This window comes from Malaya genurostris, chromosome 1 (genome assembly GCF_030247185.1).
Source record: "Malaya genurostris strain Urasoe2022 chromosome 1, Malgen_1.1, whole genome shotgun sequence".
Classification (NCBI taxonomy): domain Eukaryota; kingdom Metazoa; phylum Arthropoda; class Insecta; order Diptera; family Culicidae; genus Malaya; species Malaya genurostris.
This window is the reverse complement of record NC_080570.1, coordinates 162,514,000-162,537,357: the sequence shown is the minus strand read 5'-3', so window position 1 is coordinate 162,537,357 and position 23,358 is coordinate 162,514,000. Positions and strand designations below refer to the sequence as shown.

General features: G+C 38.5%; 1 protein-coding gene across 1 annotated transcript; it reads right to left on the bottom strand.

Moving 5' to 3' along the window:
• Positions 1 to 102: 102 nt before the first annotated feature.
• On the bottom strand, positions 103 to 21,728 carry LOC131426565 (SET domain-containing protein SmydA-8). The gene is made up of 3 exons (XM_058589407.1): positions 19,750 to 21,728; positions 1,211 to 1,678; positions 103 to 1,116 (listed from the first exon to the last, which is right to left on the bottom strand). Exons 1-3 carry the CDS (start codon positions 20,692 to 20,694, stop codon positions 997 to 999), a joined length of 1,533 nt encoding a protein of 510 aa, XP_058445390.1. The 5' UTR covers positions 20,695 to 21,728; the 3' UTR covers positions 103 to 996.
• Between the last annotated feature and the right edge of the window lie 1,630 nt (positions 21,729 to 23,358).

Here is a 23,358-nt window from a genome sequence, read left to right as displayed (position 1 = left end):
ACACAGGTGAACAATAAAATGTGCAATTCGTGGTTGAGAACGATTTGAGTTTGCGACTGCGATGTTGGAGAAATACACAAAAAAATGAAAACAGCGGTATGAGCAGTGTATGGCTTGTCTTTTCTTTTTCTTTTTTATTATGGCTATCCACCGATTCGTATTTATTAGTCAGTAGGTATATATATTGATTGTTTCTGTTTACGGAAGAGGAAAAAATTATTAGCTATTTTTATTTTTCATCTGAAACTGTGAGGAAAATTTGCTTTCGCGGTTCACTTTTCTGCTGTCTTTCTTTGTTTTTTTTTCTTGCTAGTTGCACTACTGATATATTTGGAAATTTGACTAGGAGGAGGACGATGGTAAATAGAGAATTTCATTATTGTATTTTGGGAGTTAAAAATATCTCATCACTCTAGGTAGAAGTTTATGATGCAAGATTAGAACGGCGCTCATGTGTGTGGAATCACGAGCGCCGGGAGCATGTCTTGCATTAACACCTGTCTTGGCTAAAGGAAGCGGACGACCGGAATAAATGGGAAAAGGGGGAACGGGTGCAAAATGTATAACAATAACAAGAGGTGCGCTAAAGATGCCAGTCTTTGTGCGTTAATGCGAGTGCACTTGTTTCATTTTTTTTTGTTAGTTTGTTTGTATGTCTTATTTTTGTTATGCTTGACATTTACGCTAGTATGTCGTTGCATGATTCGGCTACAGCTCGATGTGACAAACGTGTTTCTTTTTAGAAAAGAGTATATTAGCAGTGAAAAAAAGTCAACACAACCGCTGTCTCACCACGCGAGGTGCCATCTTAGTGTAAATGTCCTAAATACAGATGTGATATTTTCTAGTAGACCTTTTGCGTACAGTCCGTAGAATGAGGTTTAGTTTTTAATTACATTTTACCGCCGCTTAAACAGCCCTTAGCTGTTTACGACGGAACAACCACAACCGTCGGCGGAGTGATTTAACGGTTTGTGTTAGTAACAACGGTAGTTGTCAGGTTTTACAACCGTAGCATTGAGCCAGTTGATCCAAGTCACGGGGTCGTTTGCCACTGAAACCGAGAATGACCCAAGCTGTGCGAAGGTCAGCCAGACTGTCACCATCCGGGAATGACTGAAACACAGGATTGAGCTAGGTTATTGTTGAACAAATTTGACAACATCCAAATTTGACAGTCCGGTTTCCGGTTTTTGGAAAGTTCACTCACCTCAAGTTCCTCGCGCCTACTAGCCAAAGCAGCTCGCACCTTGAACTGCTCGTAGCAGAGCAATCCCTTCACGAAACACTCGCCATAGTTCAGCTTGGCCAGAATGGCCTGAATTTCGCCGCAATATTTTTCCTTCTCGAGCAGCAGTTCCATCGAAGCATCCTGCTGGATTTTCCGGATAGCCTGCAGTTTCAATTCCACCGTAAATTGATTACACGGAGTCAGAAATTGCGGCACCTGTTCGTTCAGGTACCGAACGATGTAACCGGCATCCTGCTTGGCCGCATTGTTCAGTGTTATCTGGCAGGCAATCTCCTGAATTTTGCTGATCCGTCCGTTGTCCATCTTGAACCCGCAGGTGTCACACTGCCAAACGGAGGCAATCTTGAGCGGGTTCAACGAAAGCATCCGGCCCGCCGAACATCGTTCGCGAACACATTTCAACGCTCCCAGATAGGTGCCAAGTTCCTGGAATAATAATTGGAAAAGAAATAACTTTTAATCATCCCTGGTAGTCCATGGTGACGAAGCGTTTCTGTTTGTGCCTTTTCGTTTTGCTGCAAGTATATATAGGCTGCAAACAAACCTCCGACCGAACACACGCACGCAAGGCCTCTCTATAGCAGCGAAACTGTTTTTGCGTGACATACTGCGATCCCAGCGGGTTGTGCTTTTTCGTGTTTTCCTATGTGTGCCCTTGTCAACAAACATGCTTTTCGGTGCTTGATTGCACGGTGGTTGAAAACTGATACTGGTACGGCTAAAATTGATTTCATTAGAAAACGAAATAAATGCTAGGCACTGATGAGTCGAAGACGAAACGTAAAATAGAAAAAAAAAATTAACAACACTCATTTTCGATCAGCACAAACTTTTTTTTTTTACTGCTCAATTTTTTTATTCAGGCTTATTTGCGTACAAAAGCTATAGAATTCGCCTAAACTGTAGAAAGTCTTTCTGAGGACGGAAAGCCGAGTCTCATATATCAATCGATTCAGTTCGACAACGTGTGTGTCTTTTTGTGCGTTATAACAGACCCTGTCAGCTTCAAGCGAAGTCAATCTTCAGTTCAGCAACGCCATCGCACGGCATCACATTCAACATATCATGTCAATTGTATGGGTGCGCAACCCTACTATTTTGGCGCGCACGAATTTGACATTTTTCTCCCCTACTTCTATGTATAAGATTCGATGCGGACTCGTCTGGGGGCGACATGCTCGCAAAAAAGGATGTTGCCAATGATTTGTTCGGGAAATGTGAGAGTTATCTTGTTAATATGATGTCTTTGGTTATAAGGAAAGTAGTGCAGATCTTAGCGATGACTGGACCGAGATGTTTACTCTTCAAGTTATACGATATTTTGTGAGAAAATTTTCACTTTTTTTAGACAATATCTATCACAATTGTCCTTGTGAACAAAATATGTTTTAAGAATTAGATATCTCAAGGTAATAGCTATCCAACAAGAAACTACAGGAGTTTTAACGCGTTGCTTCGGAGCAAAGTGAAACACGATTTTCTAATACTGTGGTATGCAATTCTTCCTAAGCACCTAGAAAACAGCGCATTGTATCCTTTTTCATGACACTTTTTTTTTCGTTTCGTTTTTAGCACAATTCGTTTTTGGTAAAACAATCGTTCGAACATGACACATGTGTTAGAAAGATAGGCAGTATTTTTAAATACCAAACAATGTCATATATATACTGATTTAAACTGCTTACAGCAATGATTTATGAAATAATATAACTTCTTACACGCATGTACCATTCGATTCAGTTCGTCGAGATCAGCAAATGTGTGTGAAACAAATAATTTCACTCGAGATTTCTCGGAGATGGCTAAACCGTTTTCAACAATCTTAGATTCATATACAATGTCCTATGCTTCCAAACAAGGCTTCTGAATTTCATTCGGATCTGACCTCTGGTTCCAGAGCTACAGGATGATATGTGTAACGAACTTGAAATAATGTCACTAATTTTTTTTTATAGAAGTCTGAATCTTCCATCTAAGATTTGTATGAGACTTTAAGATCCCATAAAAACTTCATATTTTTTTATCAGATCCGCCTTCCGGTACAGGAGATACAGAGTGATTAGTGTAAAATGTCAATTTCACATAATTTTTTCCATCATTTATTTATACCCGGTTTTAACCTTCTTATGGTCGTTCACCGGATTTCACATAAATTCAACGAGTTTGCAGGCTCTGATAGTCGATGACTAAATAAACTTATTTCAGTTATCCTGATATTAAGTTTATTTTATTTGGAACGCACTATGTTTTCCAAAAGATGACTACACTGAGTTTCAAAAATTTCGAATCAAATGAAATGGTTTACAATCCCTTAGGTGAATTTAACTGATTTCGGCTACACCGATTCCGAAAGTATCGGGCATAGAGAAACTCGATCGTTTCCCCAAAGAAGACCAAACCAAATTTTAAAAACAAAAAATTCACATTAAAAGACTGGCGTGGTGATCAAAAACTCAAATTGAAAGACAATTCATAAAATAAAAATTCAAAGACGAGTGGCGAATTTTATCCGATTCCGACTTCCGATTATGGAATTACAGGGCGAAGAGTTTTCAAAATTCAATCCTTCATAGAAGATGACGAAATACCAAAAACTCTAAAGTGGAAGAACTCACTTCGACATATCATGGAATGCTCAATCGATTGTCACACGTTTAGATTCAAAGGAATAATTTTATGGTTTCATACAATTTTGCTATTTGATCCGACTTGTAATTCCGAAATTACAGGGTAATGTGTGATTGAAATTTCAAACTGCTATTTATACCATTGATCATTAGAATAATTTCTTAAAAACTTGAAAAACCGAAGAATATTTTTGCAAAAAACACATGCCGATTGATAAAAGAACGGTATCATCTCACTGCTATGTGGCTTGAAGCACGTTTTTTATCACTGTTTCCATTACTTCCGGAACTGGAAAACTGGAGAACGGTTTAACTAAGCTGCGATTATTTTGTCATCTGCTATCAAGCTCTAAAAACTAGATAAATTTATGAACAATTTACAAGGAAATTGTAGCTCAAATTAAAATTTTCCACACTTATCATCCTGTAATTCTGGAACCCGAAGTCGTATCCAGATAAAATATACCGTTATTGAAAGGCAACACAGTCTATTTTTTTTTTCAAAATTCAGTCCGATTCTGAAACTTCAATCAATTTGGCTTAAATAAAAATTCTACTTCTGTTTTTGCCTTTCTCGTATGTAGAAAGGCTATGCAACCACTATAGATATCGAATTTTTAATAGAGACCAAACGTCATATACCATTCGAATCGGTTCAGAAAATGTGTATGTTCAAAATGTATGCACTCAATTTCTTCAAAGAGCATTCCAGAGTTCACTTTTTTCTTCTTCACCGAATATTTCCCCATTCACTTTATTTACCCGATTTGGCTCCCTTGATCGCATACAAATTTCAGTTGTAAGATTTAACTTCAAATAATTCAAAATTAATGAATTCAACGAGTATCAAAAAGAAAAACTCATGGCTCGTGCTTGCCTTTCTCGTACCCGAGCTAACAGTTTTTATGTTGTAAGCGACATTTCATTTATGCATTAGATTTTCAGTCATAATTTTGAAAACTCAGTGATCTGTAGAACGATTTGTATAATTCAACTACCAATAAAGTCGAAAATTTTCATCTTAAATATGTATTGCAACAATATTAAAGTGTTTCAGAAGTACACTATTGAAAAACCAGTTTGAATTCAGTCTGAGTTCAGTTCTGGGGAAGAGAACAAAATTTCAGTGCTGTTGTAAAACTGTATGGGTATAAAAGATGAATATTCAACTTTTTCACATTCAGTTCTGTTCAACGGTTGTCGAATCAAATGCACTTACCGAATCGACTGTTTCGTCTTATTCGAAAATGTAATTGGAAGAAGCCATCTCAGTTCTGCCTAAATGCAGATTACATGGCTCAGTGCAATTCAAGGCACTTTTCAGTGCCACAGATCATCGTGAGGAATTATTTGACTAAATTTGAAGGAGTAAGAGACATATTAATTGGGAAGCATTACTCTGATCAATGATCAAAAGCGAAACTGCGAGAGCACTCGAATCTATAAATGCAGGCGAAATTATAGCTAATGTTTCAGTCTAACACGAAACACGCCAGGGGATGGTCGCTACCAGGCAGCATACGTTACGTAATGCGATACAACACGGTTGCTAACTCAGACAGGCAAGCTTTTATCAAATGTAATTTTCTCGTATTCACTTGTTGACTTTGATAAACTTAGCAAATGGAAGGATTAAAAATGGCTCTTGAATGCTCAATATTAGTTTCCTAGTCTAGAATGGAATAGAACTGAATAGAATGGATAGAACTTAATCGTGAATATCTCTTGTGGTACTCAACCCAACCATCTATTTTATTATAAAGGGTGATTTTTTAAGAGCTTGAGAACTTTTTTAAACAATAAAACGCATAAAATTTGCAAAATCTCATCGGTTCTTTATTTTAAACGTTAGATTGGTACATGACATTTACTTTTTGAAGATAATTTCATTTAAATGTTGACCGCGGCTGCGTCTTAGGTGGTCCATTCGGAAAATCCGCTTTTTTATCGACAAATTTTGTTCAGCGATGAGGCTCATTTCTGGTTGAATGGCTACGTAAATAAGCAAAATTGCCGCATTTGGAGTGAAGAGCAACCAGAAGCCGTTCAAGAACTGCCCATGCATCCCGAAAAATGCACTGTTTGGTGTGGTTTGTACGCTGGTGGAATCATTGGACCGTATTTTTTCAAAGATGCTGTTGGACGCAACGTTACAGTGAATGGCGATCGCTATCGTTCGATGCTAACAAACTTTTTGTTGCCAAAAATGGAAGAACTGAACTTGGTAGACATGTGGTTTCAACAAGATGGCGCTACATGCCACACAGCTCGCGATTCTATGGCCATTTTGAGGGAAAACTTCGGAGAACAATTCATCTCAAGAAATGGACCGGTAAGTTGGCCACCAAGATCATGCGATTTGACGCCTTTAGACTATTTTTTGTGGGGCTACGTCAAGTCTAAAGTCTACAGAAATAAGCCAGTAACTATTCCAGCTTTGGAAGACAACATTTCCGAAGAAATTCGGGCTATTCCGGCCGAAATGCTCGAAAAAGTTGCCCAAAATTGGACTTTCCGAATGGACCACCTAAGACGCAGCCGCGGTCAACATTTAAATGAAATTATCTTCAAAAAGTAAATGTCATGTACCAATCTAACGTTTAAAATAAAGAACCGATGAGATTTTGCAAATTTTATGCGTTTTATTGTTTAAAAAAGTTCTCAAGCTCTTAAAAAATCACCCTTTACATACCTTATGATCAAAAAAGAACCGGAATTTTATAAAAAACGCAAAATTTCAATTTAAAAAAAATTTCTTTATTATCGCCTTCGAAGTACTCTCCTTCTGCGGCAATACATACATGCCAAAGCTTGATCCAATTTTCCATACAAGTTTTACAGGCCGCCGAAGGTATGGCCTTCAGTTCACGCAGCGAATTCTCTTTTATGGTCTCTATGGTCTCAAAACGCGTTCCCCGCAATACCAATTTGAGTCTGGGGAAGAGAAAAAAGTCACACGGGGCCATATCAGGAGAGTACGGTGCTTGGTTGATGTTGATGATATTGGTTGAGTTTTTGGCCAAAAACTGCGACACAACCAACAATCAACACGACGCTGTTTTTGAATGAAATTCAGCTTTTTTGGCACCAGCCGAGAAGCGACGCGTTTCAAACCCAAAACATCAGGTAAAATGTGTTCGGCTGATCCATAAGAGATGCCCAACAACACAGCAATCTCTCTAATCGGTACATAACGATTTTACAACACGATTTGCTTCACCGATTCAACGTTTTCTTCAGTAACAGATGTTGTTGGGCGGCCAAGGATCTCATCATGATCCAAGTTTGTACGACCAGCTTTGAAGCGTTTATACCACTCGTATGCCTGTGTTTTTCCTAGACACGATTCACCAAAGGCCTTTTCTAACATTTTCAACGTTCCGGAACACTTAAATCCATTTGCAACACAAAATTTGATGCACGCACGTTGTTCTAAATTTTCATCCATTATAAAAATCGCCGCACGAAAAATTTTCAACTTCTTTGTATAGACGCCAAACAAAAATTAATCGTAGGATATGCGTCAAAATTTGACAGAATGTGTATAAAAGTGTTGCCAACGTTGAGAGAATAAAAGTTTACCGATTGGATAAGCGCGGGAATTTTAAAATGAAAATTCCGGTTCTTTTTTTATCATAAGGTACTATTAAAAATATGAACAGCAATCTATGATAAAATTTTCAGTAGTATGAAACAACCATAAAAAACTCAAAATTGTAGTTTTCCAAAATGTTTTATTGCAATGAGCGACATTACGTTCTTGCGTTCCCAACTGGGTAGGTTTAAAATGTTGTCACGTTTCATTCATTCAAGCCTTTGCAGTTGTTTTTTTTTATTTCAGTAGAAGAAGAACTTTTTTTATATCAGTAGAAGAAAGAACTCGTACCGTATGTACTTCTGCAGACAAACAATTTTTCACTCTCCTGTCTTATTAATTTATATGAATTCGTCGTACTTTAGTATAGGTGCACTGTAACAATTCTGGAAGTGAATAAATGAAACCTGCATTGCACTACCCACATAATCTATCAACTTATAAGAACGATTTTAGATATTCAGAAGTGTAAAGTTTCATTCGTCTTCACGTCATCCTGTTATGTCTCTGATATTACCCACCCATGTTCTGTTGCAGGAATTATTTAGCTTTCATCAAAATCGCGAGTTTTTTTTCGAACTTTGACACAAAAACTGTTGTGACGCTCGTATAAATTGATATACAATAATCGCTAATTGAGTATTATAACGACTGATTGAATTGTTTTATAGTAATTATCAGTCATTCAAATTTTTGGTAGACTTGTTCCACATCGATAGCTTGAACAACCAAATGGACTGACCCTAGTTTTTCCATTTTTGCCTTTCTCATATACAAAGGTTATGCAATCACTGTGAAAACCGACTTTTGAACCGAGGCCCGGAGGGCCGAGTGTCACATACCATTCGACTCAGTTAGTCAAGTACGCAAAATGTGTGTGTGTGTATGTAACGTTTTTTTGCACTAACTTTTCTCGGAGATGGCTGAACCGATTTTCACAAACTTAAATTCAAATGAAAGGCCTTCCGGTCCCATACAAAATTCCAAAGTGCAAAAAAAATGAAAATATGTTTTCTAGCTTTTCTCATAGATGGCGCGACCGATTTTCATAAACTTAGGTTCAAATGAAAGGTCCCATACGTAATTCCTGAATTTCATCTGGATCCAACTTCCGGACCCGGAAATATAAGGTAAAGTGTGTTAAAAATTGTATACCATCACTGAAAAGGGCAAAAAATCGTGAACAGTTTTCTAAATCGACCTCAAATCTTCTCCAATTAATAGTTTTTATCAGTAGACGGTCAAACAAACCAATTTCGGTTATTCTTTTTAGGAATCGAAGAAAATTATTTTGGAGAATACCACAGTATTATATATGATGGTATGATTGATATGAGAAAGGCATCATTACACCACTAGGTGGATTAAAACAAGTTTTTTCCCTAAAAATCAATACATAAATATCAGGGGCTGGGTCCCACTAGGAGATTGATAGTACCTATTATCTTTCTCCGGACAGTACCAGCCTAGATGCCGTGTGGAATCCGGCGAAAAAAAATGAACCAAGAATAGATCCACTGGGTTCCTGCTTCCATGTCGTAAAAGGCGACAATTGCTGGAGTTTCTTTTTCCTTTCAATTATCAGATATTTTCGATGTTTCACTTCTGATTACTCTATTTTACTTAATTATCTCTTCATTCAACTTATCAATTTTCGTCTAGCTTCGAAGAATTTTTTTTACTGGAATGTTTTATTCTTCCATGTTATTGATTGTCTTTCAGGATTGTAAATTGAATGATAAAAATCAACTATTGCGCAAATCCATTGATATTACAAAGTTATTACCAGAGATTACATATATCGGTATATTGAATACATAGTAAAAAAACACTTGATACTAATATTTCAAACAATAAATTAGTATTTCCTCGGTAGCCGGCTGCCCAGATCAACCAATACAACCAATTAATAATTTTAATAAATAATTGAAATCATAAAGCGGAAATAATACAGAATCAAGACGCGTGTGAAATCTGTTGACCTTTATTTGGTGATTTAAAATGAATTCATAACAACTGTTTAGAATATGTCAATGCAATGAATCAACTATTTTGTCTAAATCCTATTCACTCGTTCATTTTATATCACGTATTTTCATTTATAAAAAAAATAGGGAAGTTTCCATTCTTTACGCGATAGTATTGCACATTTTTCTTCAGTTTCTTCGAATAAGAGCTGCGAATCAAGACTTCCCGGGACTTTAATATAGGATATTGTTGAAACGTTCACTCGGGAAGTTAGTGAGTTTAGTGGTGCATCCGAGCGTCTTGAAATCGGAACATACTGAGTCGCGCGCGAATAATACCAATACTGAAATTTTTACTAACAAATATCCTTCTCTCCGGACACTTGTGCAGTGCGCAGTAGTATATACGGCCTCTAGTAACAACAAGTGTTGGACTAACAAGCCTCCCCATTCCTTAGACGATCTACGTTCGGGCCTGGCCGGCGCCGGTACTGATCAATGAATTCTAGGATTACCAGAAGATGTACATTGAAGGATCCGTTTACTAGTCCCAGGTTGGATCATCTAAGAACTTCCTGTATAACTTCAGCTAATCCCGATCAGTAACGGAGTAGCAACCAGGGGTGGTCGCTCAAGTTCAAGTTCAAAAATCAATACAAAAATATCGATTTTTACTGCAAAAAAAAATTCCCTATCATGCAGACATCACTATACCATTAATATCTGCGGAACCGAAAATGACAGCCGTATGTTCATTGAACTTGATCAATGGAGCAACAGTATCTTTCAAACGAGCCTAAACTTGTATAAATCTGCACGCAGAAGACATACATTTTCCAATCTCGTCGAGCTGAGTCGGCTTTCCAGCAATTTTCTATGGACAAAGGCAAAAAGCAAAAAAAAATCAGCATTCCTAATAAGTCAACTGAACTTTTTAACAACTTTCAACACCGTACACTTTTTTGACCAGAATTTCGACAACATCCATTGTGCACGGATTTCAATGGAAGCGAAAATAATTATACATTTATTGTATGCTCGAGGTCATGTAGCACGGAAAACATTTCGCTTCGGAACGAAGCCACGTAGCGTTCCTAGACCCGACAGGCCACTCGGTGTCATGCTGTATATATTATTAATTCCTTTGAATCGCTTGATCGGAAATCAGCCATTTTTGACGAGGTGTTGCATCGACTGTGTTGGCTGCTTTTCACCATCGCTACCGGCTAGCAGCAGATTCGATGGGGTTCGCTTCGCGGTGCGGCATATTCAAATCAGAAGAGAACGAAGAAAAACATCAATTACCAAAATTGTTGGATCACACAACAAACAGTTGAACGATGACAGTTCAAACAACTAGACAACATTGTCAAATTTTTGTTTGCCATGAAGCACAGCCAGCTACGATGGTTATACCGAATTCCTGAGCACATCCAAAACCGCTATAAACTTGCACCGCAGAATACCTACACAAAACCCTCCGGTCCTCATTCAACTCATCACAAATTCACAAGGACTCGTGTTTTATGGGACTATAATTTATACATTTCATGCTTATCCGCTACGGTCGGCTTCCACCAAAGGTAACAGAGGCAACAAAGCGGCAGCGAATGGTTCCCCGGAGGAAAGGGCTTCGGTACTAACTTCTTGGACCGGGTTTGCTCACCCGAACGTTCGTTCGGGCTCTCGGAATGCCGCATTTGGCATGTATTATTACGCACCTCCCCGGCCAAACAGTTTACTTACCCGGGGAAGGGGGCTGGGGGAGGGTTGAATCGCATTACTATGCAAGAAGCGAGAAATTATGATCGTCCCGTTTCGGTTTCGAGTGTGCTGTTGTTGTTGTTGTTGCGTTGGTGGAATTCGAAGCTAAATGAACCGAGTCGAAAGACCGAGGTAATCGATACTTGATACTTTCTAACCATTTGAAACCACATGTGGTAACATAAACGGTGTGTAAACAAACTATTAACCGGATTGCTGTTCGGATTTGCTATAAAATGATCAAACGCGGGCGATGAAAACTCCTTGTATCAACAGTCGATTTGTTTATTGTATCGAATTTATTTTTTATTTCCTATCTGTACAGGTGAGTTTTCGAGGAACTCCAACCGAGAATATATTAATTGGATTAATACAACTTTAGTCCGATAAAGTTGGAAATACTGTTGACATTCGTGTCCATTTCTAATCAATGATCAGATGACAGCGAACGAGTTGAGAACTTTTAAAACTAAAAAAAAAAAGGTTTTTGAATTGTGACACATTTATTGGATGCTGCGGCGTGTTTCCAACATTGCGCAGCTCAATGACTAATATGACGTTACAGACAGTGATGTTGGCCCGGTGCCATCGGTGCAGTATTTTAGGATGTTTTGGAAGCGTGACGAGAAGCCAGGATTCTATTTATGAACTGTAAAATGCTCAACGTGTCGCACTTTGTTTATGGTTTTCGTTATGCTACGCTAACCGTTCCCTTTTTATTGTTTAATTGCTCAACTGCAAAACTATAACATAGTATGGGATCGACTAAAACTGGTGGTCAGCAATTATTTCTTTTGACGTAAATAAGTCTTACACTTAGCTCTGGGGCGCCTTTTCAAAAATTCGCACTCTACAAGAATGGGTAGAACTTGATCATGAATATCACGAGTTGTACTAAACGGAGAAACATAATTCTTTTTTCATGCCATCAGAAATATGATCAACAATTTATGATTAAACTTTCAACAGTGTGAAATAACCATTTATAACTCTCAATTTTTAGTTTGTCAACAATGAAGGAAACTCATTCAGTATAAAAGGTAAATCATTTTTTCTTGTGCTTTACACGGAACTGAACGTCGAGGTGAGGCCTCATGTGGATTGGATTCTGGAACTGAATTCTAAAATCGATTAATGGAACTGAGTTCTGAACCTGGATGCTGGTCCACTTGAATTCTTTATTGATATTCATGAACTGAGGACAGTGCGCTAAAGACAAATTTTCCCGTTTCAAATTGAATTTTCTAGGAAACGGTGATGAATTTCGAAAAACCCACCTGACAATCTCTTCGAAATTTAGTTGAGAATATTCTGAGAAATTTTCAGAATGATTCATTGAGTTTACCGCTCGTGTTGTATTTTTTTGCCTTTCACATATAAAAAGGCTATGCAACCACTGTGAAAATCGACTTTTTAACCGAGGCCCGCAGGGCCGAATATCATATACCATTCGACTCAGCTCGACGAACTGAGCAAATGTCTGTATGTGTGTGCACTCACTTTTTTCAGAGATGACTGAACCGATTTTCACAAACTAAGATTCAAATGAAAGGTATTATTTTCCCATAGCTGGCTATTGAATTTCATTTGAATGTGACTTCCGGTTTCGGAGTTATATGGTAATATGTGAAAATTTGAGAAAAACTCAATTATCTCTGGAACAACTCAACCGATTTTCGCAAACTAAGATTCAAATGAAAGGTCTTTTAATATCCTAAAAATTTGTAGTGTTTCATTTATTTCATTTATTTATTTACAATCAACAGACACAACTTTGTCCTAATGATAATTCCTAATAATATTCAGAAAATTTGTACGTATTCTGCTTCGTGACATATTAAAATCATACCCAGATGAAACGCGGTTGAACGATCTCTGTAAACCAATAATAGAACCGTTTGCGCCATAGTTGGTACGTCGTATAGGAAGTCGAAGAAAAGCACTGTTGCGGAGAGCTCTGGGTCGCACATTAATATTAATTTCGTTAAGCAAAACGGGACAGTCGATCCTACCGTTGAATATATCTGCTATTATCAAAGCGCGTGATAATTCTCGTCGCACTTGTAATGTGTCGAGACCCATTAATAACCCACGACTTTCATAACTAGGTAGTTGATGAGGATCGGTCCACGGCAATCGGCGAAGAGCGAAGCGAACAAATCTGCGCTGTATTCCCTCAATTCTATGAGCACCGTTCAGGTAGCATGGGTTCCAAACTGCCGAGCAATATTCGAGAGTTGAACGAACAAGCGAGCAGTAAAGGGATTTTGGACAGTGTATGTCTGTAAAGTGCTTAGTTATTCTCATTAAGAATCCTAAGCTACAGGAAGCTTTAGCTACAATGTAACTGATGTGATGCTTGAATGTGAGTTGTTCATCGAGATGGACGCCAAGATCCTTAACGCTAGTAGATCTTCCAATCAAGGATCCATCCAGAAAGTATTCAACATGCAATGACATTTTTCTCCTCGTGAACGTAACGGCCAAGCATTTGTCTGGATTTACAATCATACGGTTAACTTTACACCAATCTGCGAATATTAACAATTGCCGCTGGAGAAAGGCTGCGTCTTCTAAGTTGCGGATGATGTGATAGATCTTGACATCATCAGCAAACGATAAGCGAGGACCTTCCAAGGCAAAATTGACATCATTGAAGTACAGTAAAAATATTAACGGTCCTAGATGACTTCCCTGTGGTATTCCGGATGATGCGAGGAACTCTCCGGAAGTATGATCGTAAATTTTAACTGCTAAACGACGATTCCTAAGATACGACTGCAACCAACGAAGAATGCTCGAACTGAATCCAAGTCTGTCCAACTTAGCAACCGTGATGTCGTGGTTGATTATATCGAAAGCGGAGGAAAGATCTGTGTAGATAACGTCCGTTTGTAAACCGTTAGACATTGCATCAAACACATAAGATAAAAACGATAGTAAGTTTGTGGTTGTTGAGCGGTTAGGCATGAAACCGTGTTGAGTATCGACGATATATTGCTTGCAGTGATTGAAAATTGGTGTCAGTATAACCTTTTCGAACAGCTTTGGTATAGCGCTGAGGGAAGTGATACCGCGGTAGTTGTTTATATCCTTTTTATCGCCTTTCTTGTGGACTGGGAACATAAAGGAAGCTTTCCATAAATTGGGGAAAACTTCTGTAGCGAGAGACATTCGAAACAATTTGCAGAGGGGAGCGATTACTCTACGCGAGCACTTTTTAAGAATAACTGCCGGTATTCCATCAGGGCCTGAAAAATTTGAGGCTTTCATTCCTACAATTGCCGTCCGTATTGAGTCTTCGTCAATATTGATGCAGTTTAATGAGTTATTAGACAGGGGAACGTTAAGTGCTGCGGCAGCAATTTGCTGCTGAGTCAGGATTTCATTTGAAAAAACCCTAGAAAACTTTTCCGCAAACATCTGGCAGATTTCCTGTGTGCACGAACCAGTACGATCTCCAAAGCTCATTGACGAGGGTAACCCGAATTCTTTCCTTTGCTCATTCACATGTTTCCAGAAATACCTTGGATTTGATTTCAGTTTTCGTTGTAGAACATTTTTATCTGGATCCGACTTTCGGTTCCGGAACTAAAGCGTGATAAGTGGAAAATTACCAATTTTATTGGTATTTTTCCACGAACGATGGATAAAAACAGGTACAAATCCCATAAAACTGTCTGATAAATTCTTCTAGTTTGCAGAGCTTGTTAGTTTGTGGCATGAAAACTTAATTCGGCACTATTGATCCACTCTTTTCCTTTTCCGAGAGCACCGAAAGTGAAGAAGAAAAACTCCTAAAACTAAATTCACTTCGATTTCTCTGCGATGCTTGAACCGATTTTCACAAATCTTGATTTAAATTAAAGTTCATACTGTCTTTAAAGCTACTGTGAAATTTCATCCGGATCCGACTTCCGGTTCCGCAGTTACAGGGCGATGAGTGTCAAAGTTTTCAAATCGCCATATAGAGTGATAATATGTACAACACCGAAAAAAGAATAAAAGACACGTTGTGTAGTGATGTCAATAATAATAATAATAATAATAATAATAATAATAATAATAATAATAATAATAATAATAAAAAAATAATTTTTTTTTCCATAAATACGTTTATTTCTTAAGGCAGTTTACATAAGTTTTTCTTCGCCGTAGCATCACTTTTACATAATATTCTTATCCTAATTTAATTCTAACATAGTCACAACGTTTTGAATTTATTAAAACATATTCTCTTATAGCTTAAATATCATCTTAGGTAACTCGTCATTAATTATGAAATTTACTCGGAAATATTATTTGAACCAAACGATTAACTTCTATAAATTATAAAATAAGCTGTTATTTTCAGACATTTTGTTGATAATTTCATAAAATGTTTCGAGTTTGTTTGTATCATTACATAATTTTTATTCTAATTTAGCTATTGGTTGAACTCATGGACGCAGCTGGGATCAGAACTAAGTCTTAAAAGGGGCCTTTATTAAATTGAAACTCCAATTTTCTTTATGAAATGATAAATGAGTTTCATGTATGAAAGGTCACGACAAGCAAGAATGTCTCGAACTGGGATATTGGATAGTTTACCTTGGGTACGCAAAGAATTTATTAGTTGAGATCTGACATCACGATACTCCACGCATGTCCAAACGACATGCAATAAAAAAAAAAAAAAATAATAATAATAATAATAATAATAATAATCCTACTACATGTTTTATGCTGCTGATTCATGCTGTTTAGCTTGACTTACATAAGCAGAAGTAACAGAAAGGCAGATTCGTTTCGTGTGTTAGATTCCGTTTAATTGGTTTAATCGAAATAGAGCATGAGATAGTAAGTATGGGTTTAACTACGTTCAAAACTGTTCCAATTTGTAGGTCATATTTGTTGGTAGCAAACGAACCAACTTCGGCTATTCCGTTTATCTGAATCCGGGTGCGGAAGAATTGTAAATAGTGATTAAAAACTGCAAAAAGGATCTCACTTACTTTTCTTGGAGATAGTCAAATCGATTTTCACAAACTTATAGGTTCAAAAGAAAAGTCTTACAGTTTCATACCGAATTCCTTAATTTGTTGTGGATACTACTTTCGGTTCCGGTACTACAGGGTAAACAGGATTTATAGAGTTTGTGAGATTAGAACCGAACAAATTATCCTATTCCTATTCAATAAACAGTTGTTTTTGCGAATTTCGCGGTTATATTTATGATGATGTAATGAGTAATATGAGAAAGGCATCATTACACCATTAGGTGGATTAAAATAGGTTTTGACTGAAGAATTGCAGAAAATTGGAACGCTTGGAATTGCATACCTATACTTGTTCATCGAATATCTCGGCTTTGAAGGCTTGTATCATAAATCTACCGTGACAAAGTCTAAATAATTAAGTTTAGATGCGATTAGTGCATAAAAATATATATGTTGTCGCGATAAAAAAAAAGTACGGGTGTGTAATGTCAGAGACATAACTGGATGTCGTGAATACGAATAAAACTGACACAGTACAGTAACGTAAATTCCGCATAATTCTTTAGGATTATTATTATGGTTCTAAAAAGAACCGAATAGAAGAAGTCTGGAATAAAGAACAGGACCCTGAGTTCAAGAACTAAATTTAGAACCAATAACACTCAGAATCCAGTTTCAATTCTAGAACTGCAATTTCGAAACTTAAATCAGTTCCGGAATACTGTTCCAGAATCCAGTTTCAGCACGCAGGCTCTGAATTCTAAACCTATACTAAACTCTGAAATTTAAACTTCTCGTTAGGACTACCGATAAGCAAATGAGAGTTGCGACCTGATGGCCAGCAAGCGAATGAGAGTCGCGACCTGAGCGTTTGAGGTTTTAACCACGCAGAAGGTGCATTCTCCGTCGCTGCTGGTTGATGATTCCACTCCCACGACGTCTGCTTCCACTGAACGCATGAAAAGAAATAATTCAAAATTTTAAAACTTAAGACTTTGAAACTGAATCTTAGTTTTGGATTCTGGAAAGAGATTTCTTGACTAGATTTTGTAACTGAACTTAGCGAATGATTCAGGAATTTAATTTCATGAACAATTATCAAGATACAAATTTTAGATAAAAATTCTGGATAAAAATTCTGGATAAAGATAAAAGTTTGAGCTCCGAACCGGAATTCCGGAACCATTCCATTAGCTAAAACAGTTTACAAGTGCATGCAAATGATCAAGTTCTTCTCGTTGTAATTCGGAAACCGTTATTCGTACAACAATGACGTCCCGGAAGAAGTCGTAGGGAATCAATAGGGCACTCTAAAAAAATGAACCAGAACTTCCAAGCAACTTGCAGTGTTTTGGTCTTAATGCTGCAAGTGTACTAAATCCAATATTTCGATCTGGGAATTCCTCCTTATAACCCAAATAAATTTCTTTCAATGATGAATGAAGCAATCGTTTTTGTTTGCGTTCACACTTACCATTCATTTTGACTGTGACGCAATATCTTGATCCCGGCATTACACTTCTGACGTCATCGCTCTTGACGTTCTCATTCCTGCTGCGTCTCGTTTGTTTCTTGGCTTTTTTCGTCCGTTGATTCTCTTGCCTCCGACACAATAATATTTCTCCTTTGACCACGAGTTTGGCAAGACTGACAACAAACGCACTTTTTCATTCCAAGCGCAATCAGGCTTAACAAACTGCTCTATCATTTTAGTAATCACTTCATCCAACTCTGCTGCTTTCGTTTTGAGTAATTCCGGATCTTCTTCATTCGCCGGGAACCCGAATATTTGCTTTTTGATACCGCTTCAAATATCCAAATATTTTTCTCGAGGATAATTAACATTCCGGGTTTTCTTCGTTGATATCGGAGACACGTTGATTCCTGCGATGCCCTTGTTGAAGAGTTCAATGTTGTGTGCTCTTGAATACTCCGCCGCGACTGATGCTTCAGAAGATGCTGAGTTGATTGAAGCTGCTGAAGGTACTTCCTCTAAATCGTATTGCGATGTGGATGGTTGTGGTTCCGTTGTTGACTGCCCTTCTGCTTCCGGCGTATGACTTTCCTTATAAGCCCGCCTACGACAGCGATCACAAATGCTTAACGTGGTATTCAATTTTACCTTGCACTTTTGAGCTTCTAATCTTCCAATTATGGTTTCTGTTAATTGGAAAAATTTTCCGGAACACATAAAACCAGGAAAAGGTTTACAACACTTTGGGAAAAGCATATTGTAGTATTGTAACTCTTTCGAAAGAGATTTGTTATAAACTGATATCTGTTCTACGAAAAAATTGTTTCAGTGTATATTTTTTCGAGTGCCCAATCGGTTCCCTACAACTTTTTCCTGAACACCATTTTTGCACAATTAACGGTTTGCGAGTTACGATTTGTAAAAGGCAATTTTTGTGAAATGCAAAAATACATACGCCCTTTTTAAAAATCAGTCGTGAGTCGAATTGACCTCTTCATCGATTCAAAACTTATGGTTTGCCATACTGAAGCCATGTGCAAAGTTTCATCCAAATCTGATGATCTGCTAAGCATTTCTGGAACTGCTCATATGCTGACAATGTGAACTCTTGTATTTCCAGTTAATCGAAGGCTCAAGCAAAAACAAAAACGCCGTGACAAACAAGTTTACTGAAACCAAACATAATTTCAAATTTCTTTCAAAATCTATTCCATTTCCTTTCATATTATTCAGTTTCGTTTTTTTTTCAACGGTAATTATGACAAAAATTAGTATTGATCGGATCGACTCAGCGTTTATATCAACTGCGTACCCATGTATTAACTCATCAATTATTCAGGTTTCGTTGGCGTTGGCCCCTCCTCGTAGGTGAACCTTGTACTTTTCTAATGACACCCAAAAGGATGTGTGGCCAGTCATTATCCAGCTATTAGTGCAATTAATTACCAATGAATGTTTTTTCCGAGATATTATTATAGTATTATTATTATTAGTTATTATAACTATCAGTATATCGTAACTCCGAGGACTTGATCTTGACTGAAGACGTATTTCAAAGTTTTGAAGCCATTAGTATCTACAGTAATATTTACACAAGCATGTTGGCACGAATTGAATGTTGATAGCTTTACACAAGGCATTCATTCCTGCGGGGTTAGGCTGCCAGCAATGTAATTTGTGGTTTGTAAAGATTGAATACTCAATGAGACAGGTTAAAGTACTATCTTCAAACGAATATAAACCTATACTTAAAAACGGTTTGATTCGTTCGATCTAGGGCCAAACGAACGATCGACTTTTGGAAAGTGTTCAAAGTCCCGACAAAAAAAAAACACGAAACAAAACATGATCGAAGTCGATCGAGCGCGTCCTCTAATGAACGGGAACGAAATTATTTTTATCGATTCAAATATTGCTCCCCGGACCGGCCACAGACACAGCGCCTGTCACGAACACTTGGCGAGGCGCAAGCCGGTGTCGTAAAGGCAATAATTTTAAATTAGCTTTATGTTTTTTTTTCTCCGCCGGGATTAGATCAAGCCGAAACAGTTATCACCTAGACTATGTCGAAATGAAAACAAAGCAGCTTACCGTCGGATCCCGGCAGCGTTCGCAGCTACACAGAAAGTTCTTCGAGAAGCACAGTTGGATGATGCGGTGCTGGGTGCCCCAAAGAATCTTGGAATAGTTGTTGAAGATCTGCTCCCCCCGGCGGATCGGTTTGGAAGCATAGCAACGCATCACCAGCTGCTCGTCGAAAACGTACCGCGTGTTCGGCAGACAGCAGTGGTTCATCAGTGCTCCCAGGATGTACAGACCGCGTAGGATGATTTCGTGATCGTTATTTTCCGAATCCTGCACGATCTGGCACGTTTCGAAGGCATTCGTGTTCAGCACGTTAAGCACCTGGCGAAGGTAGCTCAGCATCGGATCATGCTCCGGAAGGTCCGTGAAAATATCGTCCGCCACCAGCCGATCGACCTCGGTGATCATGTCTATTCGGGGCGGGTGACCTTCCATGCCAAGCACGATCGAACGATCGCGATCGCTTAGCAGCAGCGCCCGGATGGCGGTCAGTGCGTACAGGATGGTTTTGGAGTAGCGCTCCGGATTTTTCGGCTGCCAAGAATTGATCACTTTGCATTCCGCACTGTGCGGTGTTTCTTGGCCAGCACCCACGTCACAGTCGGGACAAACTGGCAGCCGACAACCGCCACTACACAGCGTTAGCCGTTTCTGTATCCTACAACAGCTGGCACAAAATATCACATCGTAATTGTTGACGCGGGGACCGATCAGAATCGGTCGATCCAGGAATATCAATTCATTGACGGCAATGTCACGGGTTGCAACCAGTCCCCGACCGTAACCTTCGTACAGCACTATGTCCCAAGGTTGGTCGGGGGAGTAAAAATCTCCCAGAAATGACACTAGTCTGGTTTTAAACAATGCCACCTGCTCAACACTATTAGTACTAATGTTATCACATTCAGTTGCCGGATTACCGTTCGGTACGGATTCGTTGGCCGCCATCATGGTCACTACTTATTGGCCACAGGCAGCGTAGTTCCCTTCAACCGTTCCAAGCTCAGCTAGCAGACTGAATCGGTGGGCAACGCCGATGAACGGGAACCAGACGACGGTAGCCAAAAAACATCTCACGCTCTAATGACTTGGGCACTCGCCCGTATTCAAATTCACAACTTATTCCTCCTCCTTCACCACCACCACCACTGTCACTGTTGTTTATATTTTTACTTGCAGTACTGGCTATCAACGGAATGACGACGACGTTCGCAGGTGGTCGCCCGTCCGTGCTCATGTCTGTCACCGTACTGGGATTGGGGTGTGTGATTCTGGCGTAGTTCCACTCTACTGCAGTTGCGTTTTGTTGTTGCTGCTGTTGCTGTTGATGATGATGATGATGTTCTTTGCGGTGGACACGCGATATATTTTATTTTTTTGTTCTTGCTTTACCACCCAAAGCCCGAAGGGGTCGAGGACGCGCACGAGCAGCACTCACCACATGCTCCAACAGAACGAAGCAAAAAAAAACAAAAAGACCTGATGCTTCAACAAGCAACATAAACTTTCAACTAGTAAACAAGCGTGCTCGCAAGTGGTACAAATTACCCACACACACACGAACACTGTCTCCCGGAAAAAGAAGTGAGCTAGTACATCCTAGCCCCACTTCTCAAGTAGCACACCTTTTTTTTCTCACCAAAAATGTCTAAATTTCAATTTTCCTTTCACAACACGTCACTTTTCTAAGATTCTAGATAACTAGGCTTTGACAGATGTTGCTGTTCGCTTGTTTGCAGTTGACGTTCAATTTTTCCCTGACCTCCGTCCACAAAAAAAACATACTCGCGTCAGTTTTGTCCAGCTGGCTGGTGTACTGAAGAATCAAAACACACATCTGACCCCAGCAGAGCTAGTACTCAACTACGATTCACAACGAGCGCGAAGCTAAATTGCGACTCACTAAACTGAAAACAGGTTTTTTCAATGGGCAAACCGAACCGATCCAAGCAGTCTATGACCATCTCAACCGTGGAACGTTTTTATCTGCAGTGTGTGCGTGTGTTTGTGTGCGTACACGATGACAGAACACTAGACCCACTAGGGGATGAAGAGAAAAAGAGATTCGTACGGACGCACTTATCGAACCATCTCAGCATCCCCCATCACGGAACGGTGGGAGGGATGGGGGTACGGTGTTTCTCTCATCTCCCGGCACGGAACGCACGGCCAGTGGATGCTGATTCTCTGCTGACATGGTTGTTGTTGTTGTTGTTGTCGTTGTTGGTGTAATGGGAAATGGGGTGAGAAAATACTTGATAAGGTAAAACGGGAGCGAGAGAACGAAAAATTTAACGAAAGAGTAAAAACATAGAGAGAAATTTGGATGCGTATTTCGTATTGAAACCGAGAGCAGGCATACCAGTGCTGCCGATGTTATGGCGATTTTGAGAATTTTCCGTTTTGTTAGCCAGCAGCATTAGTAATTTAACACTACATTCGAACTACATTTAGTAATTTTTTTCGTGGTTAAATATTGAGAAATAAGTCGAAGAGGTGAAGAGATATTTTTGAGGACGCTTCTTAAAAATCATGATTTGGGGTGTCCACTGTATCTTCGCGCAGACTAATCAGAAGTGAACAAATGAACGCAGCATAGTTAGAGTATAAGTTTTTCTAGACCTTAACGTTCCTGTTTGATTTTTTTTTTGTAATTTTTGGTGGTTGTTCAAAGTGAAAACTACGATTTTTCACAAAAAAAAATCCACCATTTTGTAGCTGTTAAACCTTTCCAAAGGAGCCCCTAGGGTCTAACATTTTTAAAATATCATATTTTTTCTTTTATAATCTGTTACAGTGAAACATTTCAAGAATGTTTTGTCAAGTTTTTTAGTCAATCGAAGCAGAAATCTTGGGCCTGTGTGCCGAGCTCTTACTTTTTCGCAGTATGAGATAAGCATAGATAAAGGCCCATAACTTGCTGAGTTTTGTTCCGATCGGCTTGAAAATTTCCCAGAATATTCTTGAAATGTTTTGCTATAAGAAAATACAAAGAAAATAATATGATTTTTCAAAAGTGTCAGACCCTACCCGCCCCTTAATCAATTTTAGGGAGATCTTGAGTTTTCACATCATCAGGAACTTGTGTTGGTTAATGTGAGGATGGATATCCAATTGTAACTCATCTTGTGTCCACAGTTATCCATGAAAAACCTATTGGTGAATAAATATATTCTCGTATTTTCATTAATATTAACTAAGGAAAGAATCTCGAAAAAGAACAAGAAAAGTTATTTGGGTATGAACTAAGGCTTGTTCGCGACTAAAACTGGATAGATTAAATTAAAATAACTTAAGTCAAATTTTATAGTTATCTGCTAACAAACAATTTACTAAAAAATTAAAGAAATCGCTGCTTTTTATAGCTGTTTATGAAAAACACCCTTAAAATCTAAACTTGGTGGACTACAAGAGCTTTCATTTGAACCATAGTTAGTGCACACATTTTTTTTTGCATATATCCTGTAATTTTGGAGCCGAAATTCGGATTCGAATAAAACCATTCATTCTAATCTATGTTTGTTGAAATCGTTTTATCCATTTCCGAGAAAATTGTATGCACAAAAGTGTTATACATATTCTTAGAAATACCTAAACCGATTCTCGCTAACTTCG

Excerpts from the sequence above, each read along its gene's own strand:
- LOC131426565 (XM_058589407.1), bottom strand. The coding sequence starts at position 20,694 with ATGATGGCGGCCAACGAATCCGTACCGAACGGTAATCCGGCAACTGAA. Across the intron at positions 1,679-19,749 it reads AACGCTGCCGGGATCCGACG|GAACTTGGCACCTATCTGGG; the intron begins GTAAGCTGCTTT and ends TTATTATTCCAG. Across the intron at positions 1,117-1,210 it reads GTAGGCGCGAGGAACTTGAG|TCATTCCCGGATGGTGACAG; the intron begins GTGAGTGAACTT and ends CCTGTGTTTCAG.